We start from the raw sequence: 17895 nt of genomic DNA, 5'->3' as shown, positions 1-17895 counted from the left end.
CCGCGTACTAAAAGAGGCCATGATTCTATATTTGTGGTAGTGGACAGATTTTCTAAAATGTCACACTTTATTGCCTGCCACAAAAGCGACGATGCGTCGCATATTGTTAACCTGTTTTTCAGGGAGATTGTTCGACTACATGGAGTCCCGAAGACTATTGTTTCTGATCGTGATGTGAAGTTCATGAGCTACTTCTGGAAGATACTTTGGGGAAAGCTTGGGACAAAGCTGCTGTTCAGTACTACTTGTCATCCCCAAACTGATGGTCAAACTGAGGTGGTGAATCGAACCTTGTCACAACTGTTGAGATCCATGATCAAGAAGAACCTGAAGGAGTGGGAAGAGTGTTTGCCGCATGTGGAGTTTGCTTACAACAGGGCGGTACATTCTACCACGGAGCTATGTCCTTTTGAGGTGGTGTATGGTTTCAAACCCATTACTCCACTTGACTTGTTGCCTTTGCCCATACATGAGAGAGTTAATATGGAGGCATCCAAGAGGGCAGATTTTGTGCGAAAAATCCATGTGAAGACTAAAGAGTTGATAGAGAAGAAAGGCAAGAGCAATGATGCAAGGATGAATAAGAAGCGCAAAGAGATGTTGTTCAAGCCTGGTGATATGGTCTGGGTACATTTTCGCAAGGATAGGTTCCCGAAGCTGCGGAAGTCTAAGTTGAAGCCTCGTGGTGCTGGTCCTTACAAAGTGCTTGCCAAGATCAATGATAATGCATACTCGATAGATCTTCCAGTTGATGAGTTTGGTGTCAGTAATTCTTTCAATGTTGCTGATTTGACACCATATGACGGAAAAGACCTTGGAGCGTCGGGGTCGACGCCTTTTGAAGGGGGGGGGAGATGATGAGGACATCCCTACTACACCACTACCTCCGTCATTAATAAATGAAGATGAACCTGCTGTGGAGCTCAAGTCCAATGAAGTTCGGATTGGACCAATTACAAGGGCTCGTGCGAAGCTACTTAAACAACAGGTGAACTTGTTTCTAAACGGTACTTTGATTGACGAGAACTTTATACTGCCTAAGTCCTATTACTTATGTATCATCAGGTATCAAGAAGAGACGAGCATCGCACGAGGAGGAGAGGAGCAGCTGGACATGAAGACGGACGTCAAGATGGACGTGAAGCTGGACATGGAGCTGGACATGAAGATATCTCATGGACGCGCGAGGGAGGAGCGGGAGGCATGCGCGAGAGGAGAAGAAGACGTCCAGGCCGGTCCAAGACCCGGTCGACCGGCCGCTGACCGCCAACCCGGTCACTGACCCGGTCGACCGGGCGCCAACCAGACGTGATTTATCGTACCGGATGAAAACCGGAAAACCTCGCAACTATCTGGTTGCCGCCCGGTTGACCGGACCCCAGAACGGCCGACCCGGTTGACCGGACCCCAGACCGGCCGATCCGGTCCCTGGCCCGGTTGACCGGATTCCAGACCGGATTTGTCCGAGTCTGTCTCGACCAGATCTATTCTGGGTCGGTTATTTTTGTATCTTTTCGACCAGAACTCGTCCCGGACGCCTATATAAGTGCCCAGGACACCCCCTAGCTGCTTTAGACCACGTTTAAGATAAACCCTAGTTCTTAGTTGTTTGCTCTAGCAAAACTATTGAATCCCTACACCATATTGCTTAATATTGTGTAGATCCTGAAAAAGTCTTGTGTGATCTGCTGTTCCATTGGGAATTAGACGGTTGCAACTTACCGCTTCGTGGTCGGCGGCTACGTGCGCAAGTGTGTGGAGTTGCGAATATCTTGCAGGGTTGAGAGCTGTTGCATTGGCGACAGGGACCAATCGAGAGATCTCGTTGCGTCATACAAGTTATCATCCACTTCATCGTCATGTATCTCCGCTGCCATCACCCCGTGATCATCATCACCACCCTTGCTTACTGAGAAGATCGGGCCACCCCTTATCACCCATGGTGTTTATAAATACTCCCTGATATAGTGATGTTTTGTTGGTTGGCATCCGTGGTTTTTACCTCTCTTTGTTGGAGAGGGTTTTCCACGTTAATTTTGTCTTCCTACGCGTGTTCTTGTTTCATTCCTCGTTATTTGTTTGTCGTGTTTATAACAAGTAGTATTAGAGCTCGTGTTTCAATCTACGGTTTGTGACATGTCTTGTAACACCCTAGGTTTTAGACGATCCCGGGTTAAAAATTAGAAAAAGGATGTGCATTGCATCACAAAACTGAAAAAAGAATCACGCTTAATTGCATAAAAACCTAAGGGGGTCGAAGTTTCTCTCTCGTTGCTATTGGCGTTTAGGGTTTCAAGAGTGCGATAAATTTTGACATCACCTCTTTTGAAATTATGCTGTGTTTGGATGCATGGAATTGAAGCGTGGAATTGAATTGGACTAAGATTCTAAATCCGAGATGGAAATGAATTGGTTTCTAATTCGATTCTGTTGTTTGGATGTACCTAGAATTTGCGGTTGAAATCAAACGGTGCACCAAATTCTAAATCATGTTTGGATGTGTTTGGAATTGGAATCAATGGATGTTCACCGTCCCGCTAGCGCCGGCCATCATCCCGTCCGCCGCCGCTCACCCTCCCTGCGCCGCCGCCGCTCCTCATCCCGCTGCATCGCCGCTCACCATCCCGCCGCATCGGCGCTCACCATCCCGCCGCATCGCCGCCGCCCTTCCCCATCTGACCGCGTCGTCGTTCCCATCCCACCGCGTCACCGGCTATCGATGTTGCAGGTAGGGCGGAGAGCGGGCGAAGCGGGAGCGGGGAGACGAGGCGGAAGCGAGGCCGGGGAGGCGGGACGGGGCGGAGAAGCGAGGGCGGGGCGGGCAAGAGCAGGTCGGGGCGGGCGGAGCCGGGGCGGAGCAAGGCGGAGCAGGCCGGAGCGAGCCATGGCGGGCAGGCGGAGCCGGGGCGGAGCAAGGCGGAGCAGGCCGGAGCGAGCCATGGCGAAGCGAGGCGGAGCAGGCGGGGCGGGCGAGCAGGTCGGGGCGGGGTGGAGCCGGGCGGAGCAAGGCGGAGTAGGCCGGAACGGGCCATGGCGGGGCAGGGGCGGAGCAGGCGGGGCGGGCGGAGCAGGTGGAGGCGGGGGGGAGCCGGGGCGGACCAAGGCGGAGCAGGCCGGAGCGGGCCATGGCGGGGCAGGGGCGGAGCGGCGGTATGGCGGGGCAGGGGCGGAGCGGCGGCGGGGGTTGGCGAGCACGGGAGAGATAGGGAGGAGAGCGAGCGAAGGAGTTTCCGAGCGATTCCGAGCTCGCGACCTCGGAATGTTTGCTCAACTTTTTTACATGGGAGGATTCCGAGCGCGGAATTTGGTTAAGTTTCCACGTCAAGATTCCGAGGCCAGACCAAACGCCGGAATTCGCGGAATTGGCCCAAATTCCAATTCCATGCCCTAATTCCATGCATCCAAACACAGCAGGGTTTGAAAGGAAAATGCATTTGAATTGACATTCAAATTTGAAATTTGAATTTGAATGAACTTAAAAAAATATATTTAAATTATTACTCTAAAAATAAATATAAATAGACAATTTGAATTCAAATAAGTAAATAATTAAAGCAAACATTTGAATTCCAATTACAATGTTAGCTCATTAAGGAAATTTGAGCTTTATTGATAATCATATACACATACATTGTCTTTACAATATCCAAAAAATTTACAATTGAAATAATTGAAAGAATAAAAGAAAATTACAAGATGATCATTAAACAGTAATACAATTAAGCTAATCCTAGTCTAAAACCTAGCTACCATCCTCTCATTTTGATCTTGGCGCTTGAAAACCTGCAAACACAAAAATAAAAAGAAAGACAATAGATAAATGACAAGTGGCAAATGTCACTTGTTAGTCCAAGAATAACTCACAGGGGGATAATATCAAGATTTGGCCGAGCTGATCCAACAACTCACAAGCAAGCAACACACAAGGCAGGGCCAAGTTTCCAAGCATAAATGCACAAGTTTCCCTAAGCCTTGTCACAACCAGGGGGAAGGTACTTGGTCAGGTCGACCAAGGAGTACACAAGCACACAGCTTAGTCACATGTCACATATCAATAGCAGCACATGCCTAGGCATGCAATATATAGCATTCACCGGGAAGCTCACAGCACATCCATCGACAGTTCTCACCATAACCACAAACAGTGGCAGCTGTTCATCGCAGTTCATAGTTGTTCTTCACCAAGAACGAAACCCCAACAACCAAATGGAGCCAAATATCAAGCACAAGCATCAGTAGGAGCAAGGAGGAGAAGTACAAGCTCATCAGCAGAAGAAAATCCACTACATCAACAACATAAGAATATAGGAGCTGGAGTGAGGTATACCCGGCCAACACCAGTAATTGATCCAATGGATCGATTTCTTGTTCTCATCACAAACTCCACAGAAATTTGGGCCAATAGAAGGATATGTCATCATATGGCTATAGCACTGATGCAACTGACAAAGCTGGGAGTTATAGTTGATAGATCCCAACCTTAACGGTGTGTACATATAACCCTAGGAAGAACAGAGTCACAAGCAAAAGCATGCTAGGAAAGGATCATACCAGCAGAAAGCCACCTAGGATCACCTAGCAAAATCAGGCTTTTTTTTAGATAAAGGAGCATTGCCCCAGCCTCTGCATCAATAGATGCACACGGCTTGCTTTATTAAAATATAGTATCAGTTCACCAAATATTCAAAGTCACTTATTACAATCATGAATCGACTATAGTGGATACATGAATTAGCCAAACAAAAATACGGCGCACAGAAAAGCTATGCATTTCCTATTCTATGAAGATGCCGCCACCCAGTAGCCTGGAAAAAGAAGTCATGAGCAACCACTAGCATCTGGTTGCATCCAGTAACCATATCCTCCCGCTGCTCCAATAGGAGAAGGAAAACCCATTGTTGAATCAAATGAGCAGCTCGCCGGATAACCTGCAAAAAATTAGTTCCAGTTTGCTTGTTAAAAATAATATCATTTCTAGTTCTCCAGATCGCCCAACATAGAGCAGATATTCCAATTCGAATTTTCTGTTTATCACCCTTTCGTACTCCATTAAGCCATCTACCAAACAAATTAGTAATATTAGCCGGTGGAGGGATATTATAAGTTAAGTACATCATGCGCCAAACAATCTTCGCAAAAGTACAATCGATGAACAAATGATTGACCGTTTCAGGTGAAGCACAAAAACAACAGTTTTGACATCCATTCCACTTTTAGCTAAATTATTCGTAGTTAAAATCACCTTATTACTCAAGAACCACATAATTTTTTTAATTTTCAGTGAGATTTTTAGTTTCCATAGATCAGGCTATATAAACATAGGAGCAAGTTTCACAGAGGGGATCTACACATCAAACTCACAACTCTAAAACCACTTGGCTGTACCTAGGGTTGAAAACGAAACGGAAACGGACGGAAACATGCTTTATCGTTTTTGTTTCCCTCTATCTTATCGGAATCGAAAATGGAATCGGAATCCCCGGAAACGAATATGAAAACGGAAATCATCGGATATGAAAATGGAACGGATACGTAGCGGATACGTTACGAAAACAAATATTTGCCACAACACAATGCGGCATGATACCTTGGTTTGTAGACCAAAAGACACACATAAACAAAAAGAAAATAAAATAAGATATAACACTTAACTTCGACAAGCGGTAATTCACATAAATGTAACTCACATAGTTTAACAGCTGCATGCACGCAATTATACAGAGTGACTAGGGTTAGAGTACTTAGTGGACTTGATACGTGGTCAAGCCTGGTTTCATGTATAAATGTAGGTCTGCTAAATGCACGGTCCTTTTTAGGTTATATTTCCAGAAACTTTCCGTATTTACTTTTCCGGAATTTCCTCTGCCGTTTTCGTTTCCGTCGGAAAGGGCTCCCTCATTTTCTTTTCCGTTTCCTTTTATGCTTTTGCCGTTTCCGTTTTGTTTCCTCAAAATGCCGCTTCCTTTTTCGTATTTGGCCCTCCATTTCCTTTTTCTTCGGAAACGGACGGAAAGTTTCCCTTTCATTTTCAACCCTAGCTGTACCCAATCCAACAACTAGAGCCACTAGGGGAGAGAGGAGCAGACAGAGAGGGGATCGAGAGGTACCTGGAGCAGCGGGGATGCAACGGGGGTCCTGTACGCCGCTTCAAGCGGCAACTTCCGCTCGCGCCGCCTGAAGCGGGCGCGGATGGGCCGGCCCAGTAGCACGAAACATATAAAAGAGTAAACATATGTTGCAGTTTTCTTTCCTGTTCTGGTTTTCTATTCCGGTTTCTGTAGAACAAATTTGAAATCAGAACATTTTTGAAAACCGAACAAATTTAAAATATGACAATTTTAAAAACATGGCAAATTCGAAATTTGAACAAATTTAAAATATGAACAAAAAAAATTGGAACAAATTTAAATCTGAACAAAAAAGAAATTGGAACAAATATAAATCCAAACAATTTATTATAACAAAATCAAAATTTCAAACAATACCTAAATTTAAACCAGTTTGAAATTTAAACAAATTAAAGTTGAACAAAATTCGATATCAAAAAATTTAAAATATACAAAAAAAGTTAAGTTAAGTTAATAGATTAAAAAATGTACAAAAAAATGTCCGAATTAAAAAATTGTTTGATTTCAAAAAAATTCAAATCTAGAAAATAAAATAAAATATGAAAACAGAAATTCAAAAAAGTTCGAAAAAACATAAACTGGTAGGGAAAAACCAGGAGAACCAACGAAAAAAACCTGAAAAAAATAGAAGAGAAAAACAGAAGAAGCACCGCTGCCCTTCCTGATGGGCCGGCCCAGACCTACCCGCTCTGAGAGGAGCGCCAGCTAGCGCCCGCTATGAGCGGAGAATAGGTTTCTCCGGGATGCAAACCATGACCACAGTGGCATAGGCCAGCCATTGGGCTCGATTAGGTCCAAGCTAAACAAATCATTGCAAAAGCAGGCCTCGATCATTCGTCTCATGGGCCTCCTTGGCCCATGTAGAGGGCCACATGGCTTGCGGATGCGAAGCCTCTGGAGAGAGAAATGGTTGTGGCGGTGATGGCGACGACACTTGCAGCGCAGTCCCTGTTTGGTTTCAGTCACTGCGCGCCGCCGCTAGCTGCCTCCTCTCACTTCCCTCCTCCTCCGGCGCCGGACGGACGACCCGTTGGCCGTGTGCATGGCCTCGTCGGGAGTTGTGGCGCCTCAGCTCAGCGCCACCGTGGCGGTGCTCGGTGCGGCAGTGCACGTCAGCGTCGTGGCGGCGCCGGGCCTCCGCGAAGCGGACTTCAGTAAGGCGGTGGATTCACATGGTGACTGGAGAACCTGCAGTCGGAGAAGGGCATCCTCGCCTATGGGAAGCTCAGCCTCAGGCAGATCCTCATCCAGGTGCGGTGCTTCTCCATCTCTCGAGTCAAAATGCCAATAATTTGCGCTCGCTAACTGCTGGGTTATGTGCAGGGGGTTGACATGTTTGGGGAGCGTGTGGGATTTCTCAAGTTCAAAGCTGACATCTTCGACGAGAAAACCAAAGCCAAGGTTAGGGAAAGTCAGGGTGTGCTAAGTCAGACGACCCCGTTCCTCTATTGTGGGACTAGGACTATCACCAGAATTGATATCTATAATATCTAAATAGGAGCAACCCACTAAGTTGATTTATCTTAACATGCAAGCTATCCACCTCATCAAGCTTCTCTACCAATCCTACACTATCAATTCTGCCACCTCACCACATTACCATATCACCTAATGTACCACGTCAGTCCACTCACAGTCACAACATCATATCAATTATTTAGCCGTCCTACAATTAGCGGGAATGGGGGATCCCATCCCGCCGTCAGTGCATCACCGAAGCTCTGAGTTCTGACCTGAAGCGTCTCCACTTCCTAATTAACGGTTTTTATTCATATATGCTCCACTTTCTTCATCCCATTCATTCTTTACTGAATGAGCAACGCACGTAGTACCATTCGCTTCCTCTCCTATACTGAATGACCTCTTAATTCCCTCCATTCACTTTTCCGTGCAAAGCGACTGATGGCTTTCCTTATTCCTCACTTAACTGAATCCCCTCTCCATGTACATGGACGAGGTACTTATGGAAGTCCACCCCTCATCCACATGTAGCAGTCGCCAATGCATACACCGATCGTACTGGATTTTTTTCCCAAACTCTGGGCATCCATCCTTGAAGGTAAGTGATCCATTGCATCCACTTGGTAGGACAGATAGAAGGAGCCCCCTCGTCGCCCCTCCTCTGGCGACTCGGGGGGCAAACCCTAGCGCCTCCAGCCGCCGGCCCTCGCCGGTTTCTCCCTTCCGCCGCTGCCGCCGGCCCTTGCCGCGGTGGCGGCGGGCCCCGTTCCCAAAGGGAGGCGGGGACCCTCCGGTCGCAGCTCGCGGCGGAGGCCGGACGCGGGGCGGCGGCCCCGGGCTGGTGGTGGGTGCTCTCGGCGGCGCCGTCTTCGCGCCGGCGGGGTGGGGCTCTACGGCCGCTCGGTGTCGCGCGGGCGGCATGGTGCTGGCCTCAGGTCGAGGTGGTGTCCCGCGCGGCGGCGGCGCTCGATGGGCCTCGGCCCGGCGCGGCTGGCGGCGTTGCGGGTGGAGGATGCGGGCGGCGCGTGCGGCCCTCGGACGGCGGCTACGGGCGTCGCAGGGAGGCGGAGGCTGGGGTGGCGGCGGCATGGTGATGTGCATCTCTGCCAAGTTCCTGGGCCAGATCTGGGCCCAGGCGGGCCTGCTGCCTGAGCGCGCTGTTGTGGTGCTGCCGAAGCGGTTCTGCTGCTTCGTGTAGGGAGGATGCCGGGGCGGCGGCCCCGGATCGAGGGCGATGTTCTTCGTTGCTGCGGCTTGGCTCTGTTCAGGTCGGCATGGTGGGGTTTCTTTGCGGCTTGAGGTGCTGTGCAGAGATGCTACCGGGGTTGTTTGGTGGTTGACAGAGGAGGCCCGTGCAGTGGTTGGGAAGGAGATCCAGGCGAAAGCCTAGCCCCGACTTTGGTTGGTGCCGGCGATGGCGGCGTCTGCGGACGTCGCTCCCCTCCTTGGAGGCATCGTTGAGGAGCCTCCATTTCTCTCCAACTCCAACTGTCTTGGTCTCTCCGGGTGAAAACCCAAGCTCCGGTTTCCGGAGTGGGCGATGGCGGCGTCTTCGTCGCTTCCCTCTTGAGGGCATCGTCTTGGAGAGTCGGCGGTGGCTGTTTGGTGGTGCTCCTCTTCTGTCTTGGCTTGTGAACGTCGGGGCGGCGGCCCCGAATGGTGGTTGTGCGCCGAGGCGGCGGCCTCGGGATCCATGGCGGGTAGCAGCCTCATGGGGTGCGGCGGCTTCTTGGCTTGGCTTGGGTGGCAATTTTGTGTCGCTTGTGCGGCGAGGTTGTCGGCTCGGTCAACGCGTCTCAGCGGAGGCGGTTGGACTTTAAGTCGGGGCGGCGGCTCCGGATGTTGGTGTGGCGGCCGTGGTCTGCGGGCGGTTTTGTCGGGCAGCTTGGGCTGCGGACGGCCGGGTCGCGCGGCGTCGCAGCTCGATCGCGAGCGGTGGTACGTCGGGATGGCGGTCCCGGAAGGTGGTGTTGGTGGTCTGCGCTGGGCGTGGCGGAGCGGCTGGATGTCGGGGCGGCGGCCCCGAAAGTTTGGCAGTGTTGTGGGCATCGATCTCGTGTCGTGTGGGCGACAAGGTCGCTTTGGCGCAGTTCTCTTGGAGGTTTGGCTTCTTCACCTTCCTGGAGCGTCCTTTGCCTGCTCCTCCCATAGCAGTCATGGCGTTTTCTCTCCGGCACGGGTGGGAGGCTAGATGGTCTCGGCGTGTGCGTCGTCCGTTGTATCATCGATGTGTTGGGCCCTTGTGTGCCAGTGGTTGGCTGGGTTTAGCCCAAGTTGTATCGGTTTTAGCCCGGTTTTCCGTTAATTAACTGGGCATCTTTCTTCTTAATTAATGGATAGGCAAAGCTTTTGCCTCGTTTCAAAAAAAAATCCTTGAAGGTAAGATACCGACGACCCTGCTATTCCTGTTCCCGTTTTGATCCTCAAGAACTGAATCCAAGTTGACGACCCCCGTAAACATGCAGTTCCAGGATGACCAAGTCCCCGACAGCGTACTCAAGGATTACCAAGTCCCAAATTCACGTACGTGGCATCTCAACTATGATTATCACATGCACATCATTGTGAATTCGTTTTGTTTTTCTTGCAGATCCGATCTCTTTGTCCAAACTTGGCAGGGGGGTTTCGCCCAGGTTGCAGCTTTAATCTCTACAAGCAAAAATAAAAAAGGAGCAGGTAATTAAGGTGCTCAGGATTGTATGGCCTCTGTATAGGATTTGTTCGGTGTGGAATAGCATCGCTCATTCAGATTATAGATTCATGTACATACATGCATACCAGACTAAGCTGCTACATATATATTACTGTCTTAACAGGTCACAAAGCAGGATTATACATATTAAAAGAGAAGACATGCTTCTTCATAAGCTAGCACGGTACTCCCTCTCTCACAGTTTATAAGGCGTGCACGTACATCTAGATCGCAAATTTGATCAAATTAGCATTAATTATATATTATAAAAATTATATCATTAAAAAGTTTAGATGTTCTATTTTCTAATGATATAATTTTTGCATTATATAGTTTAAATTATATAGGTCAAATTGATGACCTAGGGATACGGGGAGGACTAGTAAACTGAGAAGGAGGGAGTATCAGTTATAATATCGCCTTCAATGGGTTAAAAATTATTTGGCTAATGTATATTTATTATTCTGCTAGAAACATTTTTCTGCCTAAAATTTAAGATAATCGTTATTAACACCTGATTCTCGCCAATACATGTTTTATGTAAATCTGAAAGATTGAATTTGCGCCAACTGTGGATTGTTGAATCTACCATTTCAATGATTTATTCCCTATTAAAATATTGTATGCAAACTTTATTTACAGTACATAAATACTGATTTTCGTTTCATCAGGCATTGCATATTGTAGCAAACAAAACTATATATTCTTTTTTGGTTGGTTTGTTACATTTCCAAGGCAATAAATCTTATTATTTATGTTCTGAAGTATCATGGCATGTACTAAATTTTTGTGCGTACCTGTTATTTGCAGGGGTTTACGGCTTTGATTTATTGTACTCCCTCCGTCCATAAATAGATGCCAAAGATTTATTTAAATTCGGATGTATCTATACACTAAATCGTGTCTAGATACATTCAAATTTAGACAAATTTTTGACATTTGTTTATGGACAGAGGTAGTACGAGATTTCAATCATTGCCTAATTTTAATGAAATTTTTACAAGGGTCCGCACAACAACGTGCAGGGTATCATTTAATTACTGTGGATACAAGTAACAAAATTTTAATCACATCTTCTATGTGTCTGATATGTGTACATTGTTGTATATGTACCATACTCTTTGTCGCATTTATTGTGCAGAAATTAGATGTCCATATACTCGATTGGAAGATATTGTTGTTTAAGTTACTCAGTAGAACTTTCATCCATCATATGATCTGTTTAAATATTGTTAATATACAAACAGATCATGTTTCCCATCATTATTCTCTAAAAATTCCCGCTGCAACGCGCGGGGAGTCATCTAGTATACCTAGTAGTCATGGGTGGGATGGAAGGCTATGGAGGCATATGAGGAATGAGTACCATGGGAGGCTATGAAAGCATGGGAGGAATGAGTTTCATGGGTGAGATGAGTTCCATGGGTGGGATAAGTTCCATGGGAGGAATGGAAGGCATGGGAGGAAATGTAGAAATGGGTGCTATGGGAACTCCTCCGGGTGGATTCATGTCAATGGTTTCTCCAATGCCATCCATGCCTACTACCAATGATAGCTTGATACCTTCTCCTTCGATTCATTCTACTAATGCACACACAACCCAAGTTTAAAATGAAGATGAAGAACAAGATGGAGGAGCAAAAGAAGATGGTGATTATGAATGATCATCCATATTTACTAGTGTTTTGTATTAACTTTGTTTCTCAGTTGGTGATCTTGAACTATGTCTTGCTTTTGAACTATGTTATCTTATATTTCATTGTTGTGTTCACATGGTTGCATATTGTATTTGATCAAGCGCTAAAATCCTGCCGCGCGCGCTGCATTTTACCACACCTAGTAAGCACTGGATAGCGACACGCTAAATTTTTCAGCACCTGGTGAAATAATTCGCAAACGCATGTGGTAAAATTAGGAAAAAAGTACTGCATAATTTTTTGGCACGTGGCGCTATCGCGCGTCTTTTGGAGATGATTGCAGGATACCCAATCACTTTTGCCTATGTTCGTGCCTTCGTGGTGAGAGGATTCTGGATGGTTTTTTTCTTTTCGTCAAAGCAGAAAATCAAAACCGGGCCTAGCGATTTACTGGGCTTCCAGTACACGGGCAAGCTGGGCTGGGCCGTGTCTAGCAGAAAACGCTACGAGCCTACGACGAAATATTTAACAGGCGCACGTACACGAATCGACCAGCTCCGCCGCCGACTCTTCCTCCATCTCTCTTCGTCGCCGACGCGTCCGACGAAGAAACGCGTCGCGCGCGGCGGAGCAGCCTGCACTGTAAGACACAGGCAGACGTGCCGCGTTCATGGAGGGAGGTGCGATCCCGCCGGAGGAGGCCGAGCCCTCGTCGCTGGCATCCGCTGATCTGGCTCTCGCCCCTAGGTCTGCAAACCCTAACCTTTTTTTCTCCTCTTCCTGATACAAGTTTGTTTAGTGGCCGTGGTAGATTCAGATTACAATCAACCATGCATGAAGGCATCTTGACTGCAGGGATTATTAGTCTGTTGGTTAGATCAGATTAAGGATGGTAATGGATAGGTATGGGCAGGGTAGAGCAATACCATACCATGTCCGTATAGTCAATGGGTAAGAACTTCTACCCATACCGTACCCATGGGTATTACTCATACCTATACCCGGTGGGTACCCGTACCCATTGGGTATCCGATGGGTAGGTCAAATTGTATAGAAGTTACTCGTAATTTTACATTTCTCGACGATAATTTTGATTAAAATAATTAATTATCTCATATTTTAACTCACAAGTCAACAAAATTAGCAGGTCACATAAGAAATTAATAATAAACGGGCAGCCTGCAATGACCGGGGCAGGGTATGAGTATATCTGCGGGTACGAGGCTATACTCGTACCGTACCCATGATTTAGCGGGCAGGGTGTGGGTACTACCCATGGGCATAAAACTGTACCCATATCTTACACATGTGGGTACGGTACCCGCAGTTACCCGTAGTAAAATTGCCATCCTTAGGTCAGATTGCTGGCGACTCCGCTTGCTCCGTTAAAATACTCAGCTGGCTGTTTAAAATAGCTCGCTATAGCCTGGCTATAGCCTTTCGCGAGGCATGCAGCTACGGCTAGATTCTTCAAAGGTTAAAATAAAAATAACCGCTAATAGCCCGGTTATAGCTATTTAGCGCAATAGCGGCTATCTTCCCGCTCAACGGGCCTTAAAATTTTGATCCAAAATTTTCAGAGCGGTCTACTCTAACAAAATCTCCACGTGGCTAAACCTAGCCACAAAATATCCCTTGTGTAACTATTTGTGTACTATGTTTTGGTTATGTGCATCTCTTATGTGATTATGTTACTATGTTATGTATCTGTGAATTGTCGATGTATATATTATATACAATTATATGCTGCCATTATTTAGCAAATCGGCTATATAGGCTTAGCCCGTTATAGTTTAGCTATAGGCTTTTGTAGCTCCAGAAATCGCCGCAGCTATATGCTATAGCCCACTATTTTAACCAGACGGTGGAACTATGGGCCTAGAGGGAAATGATGAAATGAATGTAACCTCGCTTCGTTATGTAACACTTGGGCAACCAGGATAGAAATACTGATATTGTGGTGACACTAGCTAGTTATACTGAAATTTAAGTAATGATGTGCAAAAGGAGGGTTGCGAAAAAATGTGATCAAGAAGTTATAAGTGTTGTCTGGATGAAGATGTGAGCGTATTGCAAATCTAAAAAGGTTAGGGTCCGGCAAACCTAAAAAAGGACTCTTCCCTCTAATCTCCATATGTGGGTTGCCCCTGCAGCAAATCCCTCCAACATATTTATCAAGGGTAGAACAAAATGTAAAATAGTCATGTCATGTAAAGTGCAAGCCAACCACACAAACTAAATATAGAGGAAAAACCAATTAATCTTTGAGTATTCACTTGTATTGACACTCTAACTGAAGTTATAGCATTTCCCGACACATTCTTATCACATCGGATCTAATTCAACTTTGTGTATACTCGTCAATCGACAAAACCAGTTCCACCACACTATTTTTTTTTTACTTTGTCCTCCGCCACTGGTTTTGTGGAACCTATATGTTCTGAAAATGCTATTCTCGTCACTTGATATGTTATTTGTTTGGAGATTATTCTACAAAGTACAAATATCACCCCCTCTAGCATGATTTATGTGTATTCATATTGTGGCTCACTAAAAAAGGTTATCTTTATCTCCTAAAAAAGGTTACCTTTATGCTACTGTGCAGAACATCAAGCTGTTGGTTATTTTGGTGAAACTTATTATGATTGGAGTGTGGCGTATTGATATATATCTTACCGTGGAAATAATTAATGTTTTGTGAAATTATTACATTTGTTTCCCTCATTTCTAATCTTTTGCTGGTTATGTTTCGATTATCTCTAGTTCCTTGAATCTGATATATCATTGTATGACAGAGAAGTTGCTGTTGGAGAGAGGCTGTCTAAGAAACTCTGCCACCGCTTGGGCTCTACCTACTCAGCCTCTTCTGAACGACATGTTTGGGCAGACCTTACGGACATCCTGCTTCATCTAATCGTTGCTCTATTTAGCTCATTTCATGACTTCCTTGTTGTTAATAGCACCTGTCGTGCATGGCGCACTGCACTTTCTTCCTTCCCATCCATATATAGCTTCATCTTCCCACCTCTCTATGTCAAAATAGGTGTTCATTATGCTCATCGGCATATGGGATATTTCTATACCTCGACAAATCCTTTATCTAACTTCAAGTGGCAGCTTCGTGATCCCGCGAAGACATACTTATCCCGTCATTGTTCAGCCCCCCGAAATACTCCATATTATGTGCAATATTTGGGGTGCTCATATGGGTATTTTATATTCTCCTGTGGAGAGCAATGCCTCCTCGTTGATGTGTACACTAGTACTATGGTGAAGCCCCCAAAATTCCAACGTACATACAACTCCCATATTTACTATGGTTTCTTGATGGCCCCACTAAGTTCACCCAACTCGAAGATGCTCCTTTTCTCAAGAAAATCCATGTTCCAGTGGCAGGTTGGAGCAAACTCCTGGACAGAACATCCCCTTGTTTGTGAACACATCCACCACGCTGTATCCTTCAAAGGTCAGATGTTTGCCATCGACTGTCTTCGGAAGCTCAGTACCATAAACTTGGCACCTCAGCTTGGCATGCGAGAAGTGGCAGTTGTGTGGGGAGAGGACATGGTTAATGGCTTGCGTAAAAATCCATGGTTAGTGGTTTGTGGTGACATGCTTCTCATGGTTGACATCTCGATATTTGTTAACAAACCATATGTCTCAGATAAGAGATTCCGCTTTGAAGTCTTCCGCCTTGATTTATCAGCCAAACCAGCTAAGTGGGCGAAGGTAGAGAAGTTGGAAAACTGGGCTCTCTTCGTTAGCATTGATAAGAGGAGCCCTGCATTTTCTTGCATGAGCCCTGAAAGATGGGGCGGGAAGAGTAACTGTGTTTATGTTCCGAGTGCCTCCGAAGATTCTGATGAACCTTGGATTGCAGTAGAGTTTGGTCAGTCAATGTGCAGCAGAACCCACCCCCTTTCATACATCCTTACTGGCAAAAGGAGGAACCAGAACCTCTGGGTGCTCCCCAGTTTAGTTTACGGCGCCGGTCAATGAACGGCCATCCTTGTTCATGCCCGCCTACTGTTTTTTTATGAGTTAGCCAGCGAAATCAGATCTCTTTGAGTGGGTATACATGATTCATGTTGTTATTATATTCAATCTATATTGAACTCTGTTTCAGTGAAGAGTTTAGTCGGGGTGTTTATTCTGTATGCTGAACGAGGAAGACTTATTACTGGATATATTTATTATTCTGGAATGTTTTGATATCACTTGCTCATGTATTTATGTTCCTTGGTCTGCATTTGTTCCTCTTTTTTCTCCTTTCTTGCTGTGAAACTCTTTGGCTTTCCCTTCATAACAAAAAAACTCTTTCATCTTTAATGGAACACATACTTGTGTATAATGACGTTTACTTAAAAAAAAGTGCTCTAGATTGTTGAAGGCAATCTACTTGAATTTGGTTTGCTTATTCTTCTTAATGAATAGAACATAGTTCCATGTACGTGTGTTCCATTTTTTTCTTGGTGAGAATGTACATTCTAGTAGCAGCCATGGTAGTGTAATCTGTGTGACATTGTTTTCTAGCCAAGAGTTTCAGACAACCCGCCTAAGAAATGGAGCGTAACCTATACCGTCATTTTCATATTTTCCTTGGAATTAAGAATACACATTCTTCTGCAATGTTATTTGTTAGCCCAGAATCTCACACAAGATGCCTGAGAAAATTAGGCAAGATTGCTTCACTGCCATATAATATATACGTAGTCGAATGCTCTTGTGTTGCTACGGATCTAATTTATTTTCTTATCATATACATGTAGACATAATATGCATAAACTCACATGTACCCAAAAAGATAGCCACACAATATTCCAATACAATAAAAAAATATTTTAATTAAGATGTAATTTAGTTGAAATCTACAATTCAACATCATATGCATAGAAAGCAATAACCCCGCTATTAGGTCATTGATAATATTAACAAAGTTTCCACTTTGCTCGTAACTTGGAGATGGCTAACAAGTGCCCACCGATGTATGGAATATCGCCTTACATTGTCAGGCCGGCCCAACTATTGGCGGCGCTTGCTACGCTGTAAGAACAAATATATCATAAAAGGGGTGAAAAAAGGGATAACACTCAGATATGGGAATTGATTGGAGAAAAAAAGAGGAAAAAAAGACTAAATCGCGGAGCTTCATGGATACCTCCTCAAATGCTTTTGACTATATCTAGATCTGTGGCAAGTGATTTACAAAGTTACGGCTAAGCAGGAGATAGTTTTTTATTAGTTTTGTACTATTTGTATCATTCACATGTTTATATTTTTTTGTGAACCATTTTTTTTCTTGTCGGTAACATTGCTAGCAAAATCTAGCAAGTCCCAAATTTGAAGCCCAAATCCACAAATCCACTCATTTTTCTCACGTGTTTTGCTTGTATCAATGCAATACTTAGAGTTTGAAACTCCTTGAAGGGCAGGAGGAAGCAACAATATAACATGTACCATGAGTAGGGTCTAACCATGAGCGGACAGTTCGCCTTTTTCGGGTCTCAGCATGAGCTGTCGCTCGCGCAGCAAGTGGCCATGCACGCCTGCGCCCTGGCCTCCTCCGCCTCCAGCAAGGCATGCAATGCGGCCATGCCCGCCTTCGCCCGTCCTCATTGGCCTTTAACACCTGCATATAGACATCTGTATATGCAATTTGCACCTGCGTTTAACATCTTACAACAGAGAATCATCACTAAGCCAGTAATAACAAAAGTTAGGGTTTAGTGCTCCGGAGGCGTTAGGGTTTAGAGCAGGACGTATGTTAGAGAACGATAAGTTTTTTCCCCTCTCGTTAGGGTTTAGTGCTCCGGAGGCGTTTCCCCCGCCGCCGTGAGATTGATCCGTTCCCGTGCAGTTCTTCGCCCCCCACGCCCCTGCTCTTCCTTCTCCTGCTCGCCCTGCCGCCTGAGGGTCGTCTCGTCTCCTCTCGTGACCTGGCTATGGCGGAACCTGCAACTCCATCCGCGCTGTCCTC

General features: G+C 45.8%; 1 protein-coding gene across 1 annotated transcript; it reads left to right on the top strand.

Moving 5' to 3' along the window:
- The first annotated feature begins 12485 nt into the window (after positions 1–12485).
- On the top strand, positions 12486–16135 carry LOC127313797 (F-box protein At2g26160-like). The gene is made up of 2 exons (XM_051344263.1): positions 12486–12665; positions 14714–16135. The coding sequence occupies exons 1-2, from the start codon at positions 12589–12591 to the stop codon at positions 15915–15917; spliced, it is 1281 nt and encodes a 426-aa protein (XP_051200223.1). The 5' UTR covers positions 12486–12588; the 3' UTR covers positions 15918–16135.
- The last annotated feature ends 1760 nt before the right edge of the window (positions 16136–17895 follow it).

Source organism: Lolium perenne, chromosome 7, assembly GCF_019359855.2.
Source record: "Lolium perenne isolate Kyuss_39 chromosome 7, Kyuss_2.0, whole genome shotgun sequence".
In the NCBI taxonomy this organism is placed as follows: domain Eukaryota; kingdom Viridiplantae; phylum Streptophyta; class Magnoliopsida; order Poales; family Poaceae; genus Lolium; species Lolium perenne.
The sequence above is the reverse complement of the archived record's forward strand: the minus strand, read 5'-3'. Positions and strand labels throughout refer to the sequence as shown.